The 12,331-nt window shown below is 45.3% G+C and overlaps 1 protein-coding gene across 6 annotated transcripts in view; it reads left to right on the top strand.

Moving 5' to 3' along the window:
• Positions 1 to 2,290: 2,290 nt before the first annotated feature.
• Positions 2,291 to 12,331, top strand: part of RALGPS2 (Ral GEF with PH domain and SH3 binding motif 2) — a 134,334-nt gene continuing 124,293 nt past the window's right edge. The window contains exon 1 of one of the 6 annotated variants that reach the window (XM_055815114.1): positions 2,291 to 2,601. In XM_055815114.1, coding sequence (XP_055671089.1) covers positions 2,353 to 2,601 — 249 coding nt within the window. In that variant the 5' untranslated portion in view covers positions 2,291 to 2,352. Of the gene's footprint in view, positions 2,602 to 2,819; positions 3,149 to 3,411; positions 3,437 to 9,962; positions 10,059 to 12,331 lie in introns of those variants that run through there. The other 5 variants (XM_055815115.1, XM_055815116.1, XM_055815117.1 and 2 more) reach the window with 5 other exon arrangements.

Genomic DNA, 12,331 nt, shown 5'->3' on the forward strand with positions numbered 1-12,331 from the left:
TGGTATCTTGGAAAAGATTTTGGAATCATAGGGGAAAAGCAACTAAACATGGAGCTCTAGTGTAGATCTGTGGCATTTCATCACTTAAGTGGAATTGGGCATTTCAGTTCCACAGTCTGACATACATTCTCCTTCCCACTCATTCTTTTAAAACACTTTGATATGAAATGATGGCAAGACAGCCAACGTTTTCTGGTTTTCTCCATTTCATATCTCGATGTGTTGTGTGCATGACTGTTCACATACTGAGGAGAGACTTCTACTGAACTCCTGCCTAGGATGCCTGCGCATTTCTTAAACTATTAGCATTGGTTTAGACCCCCTCTACAATATGTAACCAGATTTTTCCTCCAGTATGTAGTGTGTTGTACTGATGGCTATTTATTAATATTGAATGTCACTATATTGTCCTCCTACATAGTTGGGTCACTCTGAGTATCATCACAGTCTGCCCAAAATTGTGAGTAGTTTTGTGTCCTCCACAAATGTCGTATCCTTCCCCACAGCCATTTTTCTAGACTATTTTCAAGGGTATTTAAAACAAAACCTTAAAAACACCTTACTCTCTCAGCTTGTTACCATGATTATGAATGACTATACGTTCTCCTGTTTCATTTCTCTTAGTTTTCGGTCCATGACATTGCTTCTTCCTCACAATCCACTACATAATTTTTCTGGAAGCATTTAATGAGAGAACTGTAAAATGTCTTTCATAATTTGTCACCTAACCCCTAGATCCAACACTTAACTAATGCCAAGAAGCTTGTTTTTATGAAATAGCTTGTCTCCTGCTTTAGTGAAGAATAGCTTACAAAAACTTTACATTTACACCTCCTTCTGAGGTGTCTTTACTTCCTTTCTCCCCCCCCCTCCTTCTTCCTATAATATTTTCTTATTTCTGTATTAAAAGTTGTGGTTCCAAACCTAGTGAAACATTCTTTCCATTCACTGACCCACCTGCTGAAAACCTTGCAGAAGGGTGGCATTTGGCAATTTTATTTTCCTTTCATTTATCTGGGTTCAGAATGAGTTTGACCCTATGCCAGATTACTGTGGTAAAAAACAAAACAAAACAAAAACAAGAGGAAAAAATGTGCTCTTTCTAGGTGGAAAGCTTTCTTAAAACTGGAAAAACAGCACTGTACCTCAGAATAATGCCTTTCTGCTTTACAGTCAAACTTGGTGCCTACATTTTCTCAGATCCTTCCTGCCTTATTTCCCTGTCACGGTTTTAAAAGCCAGTATTGTCTTTCCAGCCTGCTGTACTTGTTTAATCTAGGTCTGTCCAATATGCTCTGGAGCCTGGTACCTGTATTCTCACCAGTTTACAACTCTATTAAAAATCAGGCACCACATATAGCAGGTGGCTATATACTGGATGGCAGCAACGGGTTATCCAGCATACAAACAAATGACTGTCTCCCAAGGACGTGAAGGAAGCAGTTGCTATCTTAATTCCACAACAGGATGGGAACAAGTCAGTTCACAAGTTAACGAGATGAGGTATCGTTTGCAAAGCATACTGAGTATGTATACATGCTAGCTATTAATTATTGCAGTAACTCACTGGGGCTGGAGCCTCCCTGGCAGGGGGTGCAAGGGGCAAGCGGCCACGCAAGGCCTGTCACACCGCAAGGCCTGTCACACCACAGCAGCACCACCAGCTCTTGCGACTTGAGGGCAATTCTTGCACAAGCCAGCGGGTTTCTGGGAGCTCACGCTCCTGAAGTGATGCAAACAGCTTGAAGGCCTTGCTTTCCTCTTGCGAGCTAGTAATTTCCTAACGATTGTGGGAGCAAAGAAGAATCTAGAAAGTCCCTGCACAGCGCTCCTTCTGAATGAATGGATTTCTTTGCAATGTAATGTTTTTCAGCCTGTTCCTTTCCTTGCCGCAACTGTCTTTCCTAAGGGAGCGACGCCTCCCGGGCCGCTGTCCCGTACCTCCGCATCCCGCTCCCTCCCCCCGGCGGCGGAGGGTGCGGGGCTGCCGGCGGCCCCGCGGAGAGAACGGCAGGGCCCGGAGGCCCCGCGAGGGGCGGCGGAGAGGCGGGGGAGCGGCGTGCGGGGCCGCCGGGCAGCGGCGGCCTGAGGGGCGGGAAGGCGGGAAGGCGGGGCGCTCCTCAGAGCGAGGCCGCCCCCCCCCCCCGCCCCCGTCGCTACGGCAACCCGCGCGGGCGTGGGGCGCGCGCCCCGGCGGCCGTTGAGGCGGGCGCTGCGCGGCGGCGGGTGAGGGGGCCAGGCGCGCGCCCCCGGGGCCCAGCGCACCGCGGAGGCGGCGCTTGCGCAGCCCGCGCGCCCGGCGCTGTCGCTCCGCCACACGGGAGGAGGCGGGCCCGGCGGGGCTCGGTGCGCATGCGCGGGTGGCGGCGGGCACCCCCGCCCCCCCCGCGTGTGTGTGAGTGTGTGTGTGTGAGAGAAAGTGTGTGTGTGAGTGTGTGGGTGCGTGTGGCGGCGCCGCCGGCTCCCCCGCACCAGCGCGGCCCGGAGGCGGCGAGCAGCGCTGAGCCACCACGGGCGGCGGGGAGCCCGGCAGCCCCTTCAGCAGCCGGAGCGGCTTCCCCGTCCTCGCCCGGCCCCGCTCATCCATCCCCGCTCTCGCAGGTGAGCTGGGCTGTCGCGGGGAGGAGGAGAAGGAGGGAGCCGCACGGCCGGCGCCCGCCTCCGCGGGGAGCCGCGGCGAGGCTTATTGTCCGGCTCCTCGCAGGAGGAGGAGAGAAGGGAGGCTTAACCCCGGCTGGCACGGCGGGCCCGGAGCGGCTGCCGGCCGGGGATTGGAGGCGCGCCGTCCCCTCCCAGATCCGGGGAGGGTCCCGGCCCCCACCCGCCACCCCGCCGCGGGCCGGCTCCTCGCGGCGCCCCGCGCTCCGCCGCCCACCTGTCGCCCGCCTCCTCACACGGGCGCCGCGGGGGGCGGCGGGGAACGGGGCGCCGTGCGTCCCCCCCCCCCGGCGCCGACCCCCAAGTCCCGGGGGCCCGGCAGCGCCCCCTCCCCCGCCGGTGCGTGCGCCTGTAAGGCGACGGCGCTGCCCGGGCCGCCCCCCGGCCTCGCTGCAAGATGGAGGGATGCGTGGCCGTGGAGCGAGCCCGCAGCGCGCCTCCGGTCATTTATTTCCCCCCGCCGCTACCTGCGTGAGGGGCCGGAGAGCAGGTTGTGGCCCGGCTCGGGGCGGGGGGGACGGGACGCTGTCTGGAGAGGCCCCGCGGGAGCAGCCGCAGCCCGGGCGAGCGGGTGGTTGTGCGGGTGGGCAGAGCCGCGTTCCCCCGGGGGTCGCCGGGCCCTGCGCCGCGGCGGGGCCTGGCGGAGGCCGGGGCGGAGCGGGCTGGCGGCTGCGGCGGGGCGATACCGCGCTCCGGCCCGCGCTGGGTCCGGGCGCACGGGGGGGTGCGGACGGGGGGTCCCGCCGCACGACATGGCGTTTGCGGTCTGTAAAACGGGGTGAGTTCAGCGCGCCCAGAGCGTGTTGCCTTGCAGTAAACGGGGATCTGCTTTGGAGGGTGGGCGAACAGATGCTGTTTATTTGACATCAGGAATGTCTGGCGTATTTCTTTCCTGGCAGCAGATGCTGGAAAAACAATTCTGTAGAGATATTTTAAATCGAGATGAGTGGTGGTGATAGGTAGTAGTTTGAAGTAACTTGTCCCTGTGTGTTTAATAGCAGTTACCAACCTTGTAAAATTCTGTGGGTATGTTTATCTATGTGCGAGATCCCTATGCTGGCAAAAGGTGCCTTTGCACAGGTCTTATACTCCTCCCTTTCTGTTCCTATGCTAAACTAATGGGCTTGGCTATCAGAGGTAGCTAGAAGAGATGGAGGCAATTTGTTTTCAACTGGAATAGGTGAATAAGCAGGCGATCCATGTTTTGTAGGCCTCCAGTGTTGGAGTTTCTCTCAAAGCTGGAAAATGTCATAGGATGCACAGTGATGATTTTCTTACAGCTGCCTGCCTGCAGCTGACTTGATTTTAGTAGCATTGCGGTGATGTTTTGTTTCAAAGCAAAATGGGTTTAACTTTCTATTTACATAAAACTGTAGTTTGTGACCTTTTTTAGTATATAGCCCTACTGTGTTTTTTAGTGGTTGTGCACATCTTTGTTTAATGAACTTCAACTCACCAGTCTGTTTTTTTAAAATCTTCATTAGGTCTCAGCAGGCCATTAGAAATAACACATGGACCACAGGTTGAATACTGCTGATACTTTTATATTATCCTCATGATAATAGCTTAATTTGTGGCCCTTTTAAACAACATCAAATACAGAACAGCGAGGCGTAGAAAAATACGTTGTTTCCCAGAGCTTTCTCTTCACAACATCAATGCGTTTTTTCATGTCTTGCTGTCAGGTTTAGTATCTGTGATAATACAGCCAGAGGATTTCCGTAGGCGCTTCTACATGAGCTGTACTGGCTTAGGCTCTGCTGCTGTAAATAAACATGATCCACATGGGTGCCAAAGCTGCTTGAGTGAATTGGTACCACAGTGTAACATAGTACAGAAGTTGGTAATTGCTTGTGTTCTTTACTAGCAGTGCCTCTGGTTACTCTGAAAAACATCTCACGTTTCTGGGATAAATAATGAAATTTCTTTCATGTTTCATGGTTTTGTTTGTTTGTTTGTTTTTAAGGGAAAACTATTACTGCTTTGCACAGCCTCTGCATCCCTGCATGTGGATTGTCTGCAGTTTTGCTCAGAAGTTTGCTAAAGCTAGGTCACTTGAATTGAAAGAGTGCCCTCTGGTGACATCTGTACTTAGCGTTTGGACTGATGTAAAGAAGCACTCCTGCCCGTCTGAAATTAAATATTCCTCCCAGCAAGGCTGGAGGTGTATTCTGCACTGAAATGTTCATGTGGCATGTCTGAGGTAGGGACGAGCAGTAACTTGCAAATACACGTGGAAAATTCACAGCAGCTGCTTGGAGTCTGTTACCCCACTGGTGAAATATTCTACCTTGTAATTTGTAGCCTTTGTGGATGAGTTGTGTTGGGGAGCAGGAGCAAATCCTGGCCTCAGCCAGCAAAAGGGCAGGACTGGATTTTGCTGAGAAATGTTTGATTCCTCAGTTTAATGGAGGGACACCCCCAACTCCCCGAACCTTTTCATGAGGCTGTCCTGTTTGCTGTCAGTTTGTGGGTTTGGTTTTTTTTCTGAAACCTGCCTTCGCAGAGGTTTTGGAGAGATTTTTTCCTTGCGCACCTGTATCTTGCTAGTGACTGTGTAGACTGAAAATCCCAATGTTTAGATATTTTATTGTTCTTGATGGTGCGCAGCACCAGTGAAGAATGAAGATACAGGGCTAACTTTTTAACTTCAGTTTCTTGTGTAAACTTTGATTTTAAATTCTCTGTGGTTTGTAATAAATGTCTTTTAACATTTCAGAAAGCTAATAAAAGTCTTAGTGTGCTAATGTTCTGCTTGACAAGTCTTTGAATAATAAAAGATTTGAATTTATGAGGACACAGCTCGATGTTAAAACAGTTCCCCCCCAATTTTTTTTTCTTCATTGAGGTTAGGGATTAATCTTTTCCTTTGTATTTGCTTTGAGCTGAGTCATTTCAATTCCTCCTTTTATTCAATAAATAAAGCTGAGTTGAAAACTTCCTTTAGGGGTGGGGAGTGTAATTGGTTGCATTTTTGTCAAAGTATAAGACATCAAAGGCACGGTATATTTCTGAGTCAAGTGTTTTACAGCCCGTGTTAGAAAAGGTACTTAAAAATGCATTTTCAAAATAATGAGTAAACATTTATTTTCATAACCTTTACATTTAAATACCCGGAACTGCTGCAGTAGAAATCATCTTTTAAGTTTTGCATGTGTAATATTTATTGCATGAACAGAAGCTTTGTGGGCTTCATGTTTCGTCTATTTATGAACTAATCAACTTAAAAGACTGCTGAAGTGAGAGTCGTAATGTTACAGTTGAGTGTTTTAAGTAGATGTTCTGTATGGTTAGTCCCCTAGAACACATGGATGTGTGACTGCAACTCTTTTTACTTTACAAAGATCCTTAAAGGCCTTATAGGACTCCAGGAAAAATGGCATTGGAGTCCTTCTCGTGGGCAAGGTGGTACCACCCAGTAGTCTGCTGAGCAGAAACACGACTTCAGAAATCAGAGCTTGAGCAAGGCAGATGTGGGGTGTCAGGTAGAGAGCTTGCTACCCTGCTGCTGCAGCAGCAGTCACTGGGCTAAGCTGGTGGCAGCAGCTTTGTGCAGTCTGGAGGAGCTGTATAAAGCAGAGAAGGTGGTGGTGGTGGCAGGGAAAGGAGAGAGTGGCCCAAAGTTGCAGAATGGGAGGATGTATTCAGCAGCAGGATATGTTCTGAACGTAGGAGCTTCTTGCTGTGACTTTAAAAAGTCAGCATGGTGTTGATGATGGCTGAGGAAGGTGGAGACTCCTGTCTGTGTTTCAGTTCATAGAGCAGTTTATCTACAAAAACTGACCTGTTCACTGAATCTTATAGTATAGCAAAATAAAAAAACCTGGGAAATCTAGTGGACCAGTACTAAGTATTTTAAAATACAATGTTCCTGACATGCATAAAAGATTACTCTCTTGAGTTGACTGTTGTGAGGTGTGCTGCTCTCTAGTACGCCCACAGCTGGTCTTTTCAGAACTCCTTACAGGCTTCCAGGTGGGTTGTAGGCTGTCATGTGGCACAAATGGTGTCTTCCTTGAACTCAAGGAGATGCCTTGAGTATGGTCTCAGAATCCTTGCTGTCCCAGCTTTATTTTCAGTGTAACTTTTTCCATGGCTGTAACTTCAGCGTAGAGAAGTGATGACATCCATGCTTATTGTGTGCCTTTCTGTAAGTGAGGATAGGATTCCCTTTTCCTTCCCCAGTCTGTGTTGTCTTATAATCCTGACTATGAGAACAACAGTGTGTAGGTAGAACTGCAGGGCAGTAATGCTGGGGAAAAAAGAAGCTGCATACCTTGCTGGTCCTGGCAGCTTTGCCCTCGTTTCCATAGGGCTGTACCAGTCAGGCTGCGTTTTGGCTCTTTGTGACTGTATCAAGCACATCAACAAGTCAAGGTTTCCTGCCCCAGAAAATCTCTGGCTGTGCTGCAGTGCCTGAAACAGAGAGGCTCAAGAGCTGCTTGGTCAGAATATCAAGAAACGCTCTTGTCAGCCCCTCTTATGCATCATTTTTGTGATTTAAAAACCTGCTTATTTCTCAGTGGTAAAGAGCAGCCTCCTTTGTTAAAGATTAAGCATGTAACATAGCAGTTGACTTGATGCCAAATTTGAGAGAGCAATGCATCTGTTGCTGTTTGGTGGTCAAATGGAAGCCCTCCCCTTTTTTCTCTTGGAGGCAGGTATTGCTTGCAGTCCGCTATGGTAGGATTCATCTTGGTGCAAACTCGTAAGTGTAGTAATTTATTCTGTTTCTTTGAGGTGTCGAACTTGTGACCTCTTCTCCATGCTTGTTTCAGAATTACGTTTATATGTATACATACGAATACATCTCATAGGCAGTATTAGATTGCAAGTGAACTGGGAGATGCATGTGCCTGCCCTGTTTTCTCTGGTCTGTCTGGGGAGACTGTAAGTCTTCCCCATATATTGTAAGTGTGACCACAACAGTTGATGTAGCTCAGTGCCTCATCAGCATGTAGTTGAGATTTGAACATGGATTAGAACAAGCTGGCTGAAGTTCAATCGAGATAAAATATACATGATGATGTGGATGTAATTATCAGCCTTCCTGATTGAAGGAGTGCATTTGCCATTAGGTAGACGTGTTAGTGCCCTCTGGTGACTCGAGTTTATTAGTTGTCGTTCTTAGCAATGATATTGAAGCAGTAAAATCAGTTTTTTAAATCTTTGACTAGAAGATTGAGACCTCCTCACCTGACTAGAGCTGACTAGAATTTGGCTGGAAGTTGCCTGTGCCCTTCCTCCTCCCATTGGTTTTAGATCATCGCAGTAGCTCATAGTGCAAGGAATGAAATATCACTTGGGGAGAGCCTGGGTCAGTTAAGGAAGAAAGAAAAGCAAAAATGTCAGAGAGGGAGACCAGTTGTTAAGCTTGCTATAGGATCCTTTGCCGAAAAGTGGTTGGCCCCATTTAGTAATTTGTTGGAGCTTGTGAATCTCCTCATTTACACTGCTTGTGCTGTATGTCCGTAGGCTGTCCGGGGGCTGAAGCACTCAGAGTGGCAGAGAAGAAATGTGTAATGGGTGTTGCAGAGAAGCTTGAGCTAATGCTAGTTTTCATGCTGTAACTCCATTTTAAAGCGATTTGGAGGCAAAATGGGATGCAGAAGGCTTTGCTTGCTTTGGAGCTGTCTACGTAGGACTCTGTGGCACTGATACTATGGGATATGTATGTGTTACCTCTTTTTCTCTTTAATGGTGCTGTGGTATTGGCAGCAATCAATTAAGTTTGAAGTGACCAAGGACTGGCTATCAACTCTCTGATCATTGTTGTAGTAATGTGGCATTAAAAGCTGTTTGATTTGTGCCTCCCTCATTATTCATTAAGGGACAACTTTGAGGCTATGGAATTTGCTTTCCTCATTGAGACAGGCTCAGATTGATCGAACTAGGGAAGAAGAATATTGATCTTTTTTTCAAGTCAGAGGTGTATTTCTTGGATAATGGTGGCTAGATAAAACTGGCGGAGATCCTGAAAAAGTGATCTTAATGCAGTTTGTAAATTGGATTGCTTTTATCACATGATTAAGGTGCCCAGGGTTTGGGATAATTGTCTAAACTATGGTATTACATTTTCATTTAGAGTGACTGGAGTTGGACCAGTAAGTGAATAAACAGGACTAGTACAGAGTTCTTTCTGCTGTGATACAACCTTTTCAGATTAATGTCTAGGCAGGCAAAAGCCTCCAATAAAAATCTGAAAGTCTGTTTACTGATTATTTTTTTTTTTGTTTCTTTGTAAGCTTCGTGTCTGAATTTGTACCTGAATAGACCTGTAAGCACAGGTGGAGCTGTGACTTAGTTCCACGTCAAACTCAAATTTATAAACTCTTTAAAAGGTTGTGTTTCTAGTTCACTTGTTTTAGCACTAAGTTGTTTGTTTAATCTTCTAATTTCTCTTGTTACTGGGTTGATAACATTGGGGTCCTCCACAGCTGTGACTAAATTTGTTTGTAATTGAGTTAGGTTGTGACCCCACATGCAGTGAGGCAGCTTATTTATTGACTTTATTTTCCAGCCATACAAAATCTTGTGCTGATGTCATGTTAGAGAAAAGAATGAACAAAAGCAATTAGTGGTGGTGATGACTGGCAAGTACAAAATCAAGAGTTCCCATAAACCAGCTGAAATCAATTAAGTGGATCAGTAGTCCTTTTGGTTATAGTTGAGCTTGTGGAGTGTTGATTTCTGGTCCTAGTGTACGAGCTCAGTTCTACTCTGAATCCCTAGCTGGGTTTGCTAGCCTGGGAACTTGGGATAAAACTTCTTAGTTTCAGATTTCATGCAGAAATATTTGAGGCATTATAAGATCCTGGTGACATTTCTGGAAACTCCTTTGCGCAGAGCTAAACTTAAGTGTTTGCACCTTTTAGCATAGGCTGGTGGAGTGAGTTGGGAATGATGGTGGTGCTACTGGAAAGCTGGTAATACAGCTGTTTCTCTGATCAAGCAAAAGCTAATCCAGAAGCCTGTAAAGTATTTTGGGGATTTCAAAATCATCTGCAATCACCTTACTTGTGTGAAGTGTTAGAATGCTGGTAGCATCGCATAGTTTCTTAGGTGTACATTTCACATTAAGCACACATAAATTGTTTGAAGTGCTAAATCAATAAAAGAAAAAATGGCCCCAAGAATTGGGCTATGAGCTCCCCCATTAAAGCGTCACTGTGTTGTCCTGTCACTAATTAGTAACTCTAATATAATGAGGTGTATTGATAATGCATATGGTTAAGCAGATGACTCATCATCATTGTATTTCCTCTCCTGCTCTGTCACACAACTGACTTTCTCTGTGGTTAAAGGGCGCCTGAACTGTGCTGCCGTTGCTAGCAAGTCCAGACCACTCTGCCAACAGCCTTGTCTTTGATTACCAGCCAGTTTTCCCATGTGCTTTATTGGTAAGTATACCTGAATAGGGGCAGCTATCTCATTTATTTTTAGAATAACAGTCAAGTGCTTTTAGACTGACTAATCTGTTTGGGTGTTAGTTGTCAGACTTGTCTGGTAAGTACCTTTAAATAATTTTGGTATTGATCAAACTTTTCTATGTAACCTTGAGGGTTATAAATACCAACAGGGATTTTGGAAAGGAATAATGTATACAAAGAGTAGAATCTCTTGAGTTCAGTCCTTCCATGCAGCTGAGGTGATCTTCAGGTATCTTCTGGAGCTCAGAGTGCAAAATTACTGAAGGCTTAGCAAGATTTCTTCTTTGCGCCACGCTACTACTGTGCTTCTGAGGACAGTGTGGTGAGCAGTGAGCAGCCTGAAACTTGAGATGTTTGTTCAGGCAGATAAAACCTGGCCCTTGCAGGTCTGCCTTAAGATAGGATGAGGATGAACAATCATTACCTAGGTATAAGGCTTTATTATTACTTTTTAATATGTCGTACGTGGATGGTGTCAGGTGTGCCGTTTCTAATGCAACTGGTTTCCATTTTATTTATATAATAATAGCAAGTGTACCTCTGTAGTAGAAATGGTTTTGCTACTCCCTCTTTGAAAGTTGCTTGGCTAGCCACCCTTTGCTGATTGATTGCCCTATTGATGATACGTAATTTCTTCTAGTCCTTGTTTGTGGTGTTCTGTTTTTTTCGTCCCAGTCTGGGCCTATTTTGAGTTTATTTTGAACAGATTTTGTCAGATAACTCTTTGATAATAGATTTTGATGTTCTTAGTGATACACCTTGCTAAAAGTGCTTTTCTCCTTACTAGTGGATGGTAACTTTCTTTCTGATGCAGCCTAGTTTATGGCATTTCCAGTCATGGTAATAATTTTTAATGGTGCTTTAAACAAGTATTTTGTTGTGCTGGACAAGGTCTTCATAACAAATGTACCAAAGGCAGTAGTACCAAATCTAATTGCAGTATGAAACTGTGATTCTTTGGTGGTTGGGGTTTTTTTTGTTTTTTTTTTTTAACACATGTGTATAGATCTAACTATGCTGGCAGAAAGTTACTTCATTTGTGGAAGTTGTTCAGCAATACTAGCAGTAACTATTAAAGTGTTCAAAGTGTCCACCCAGAATACTTCTCTCTCCAAACTTTTAGAAAGTTGTTAACCAAATTGTAGTCAGGAGATCAAACAAAAAGGCAAGCTTGATAACTGTTTTCACTTGAGGTGGGTGCCAGATATAGGTTGTTTTATAAAGCTGAGGGCATGTTAAAGTGATACTAAGGAAGTAGAAAAACAGCTTTTGAGGTACAGTAGTTCTTTACCTTTGAAGAACAGCATTTCTATTCATAAGCAGATAGTGTGCTTCAAGACCTGCTTTCAGATAGCACTTCCTCAATGTCTGCATGTAATGGCTTGCCCTTGCGCTTAATCAACTTGCTGACTTTTTTTTTTTAATATGGGTAGGGTCTGTGTGACGACAGAACTCAAACTGTATTTCATGCTTTGACTTGTGTTTAATACTTCTGAAAAGTTAATCTTGACTCTTCTGCAGCTTAGTTGTGGAGAGGCTTCTTCGTTAGGACTTAGTTCATATTTCAGATAAGGTAATTTAACTTCTCTTAAAAGAAGTATTCATACAAATCTGTGTATAAGCTAGCATTCAGGTATTTTGGTTTGTTAGAGACGTCTAAAAATTCCAGCAATCAGAACTCCTTTAGTTTCTTCTCCTTTTGGTAACAAATGCTGTGTGATTAGGAGAGGGAATAGAAGTATCCATGTATTTATTGTTACATGATCCCAAATTATTTTTTGTATGTACAGTGGAAAGTTTTAAAAATATTTAAGGTGATGTTATGCCAGGGCATCCAGAGTAGCTTACTAAAAATTTGTTGGTTGTTTTTTTTGTCCTGTGAAATGGTGTGCCTTTCCTGTTCTATTTGATGAATTTATAGTTGAAAACTGAAACGCCTGTGGGTGTGGAAGCAGGGTTGTGCACTTACAGCACATGCTTGTTCTAAGTCCAAAGAGAGTATGTGCCAAATGGGTATGACTTCTTAAACAAATCTAGACTTGAGAGTATCAAAGGTATATGTGCTAATGATTTGGGGCTGACACAGCTTTGCTGAGAAGTAATTCTTGATCTGAATTTCATATCTTACTTAAAAGATAATGAAGACATTAATTGAAAGGGTATTGCTGAGGCCAAAAAGCTTTTTATAAAGGATAGCTTAGGAAAAGGTGAAATCTGTTGTGCATATCGATGTAGTAATGTAA

The sequence above is a fragment of the Falco peregrinus genome, chromosome 10 (assembly GCF_023634155.1).
Source record: "Falco peregrinus isolate bFalPer1 chromosome 10, bFalPer1.pri, whole genome shotgun sequence".
Classification (NCBI taxonomy): domain Eukaryota; kingdom Metazoa; phylum Chordata; class Aves; order Falconiformes; family Falconidae; genus Falco; species Falco peregrinus.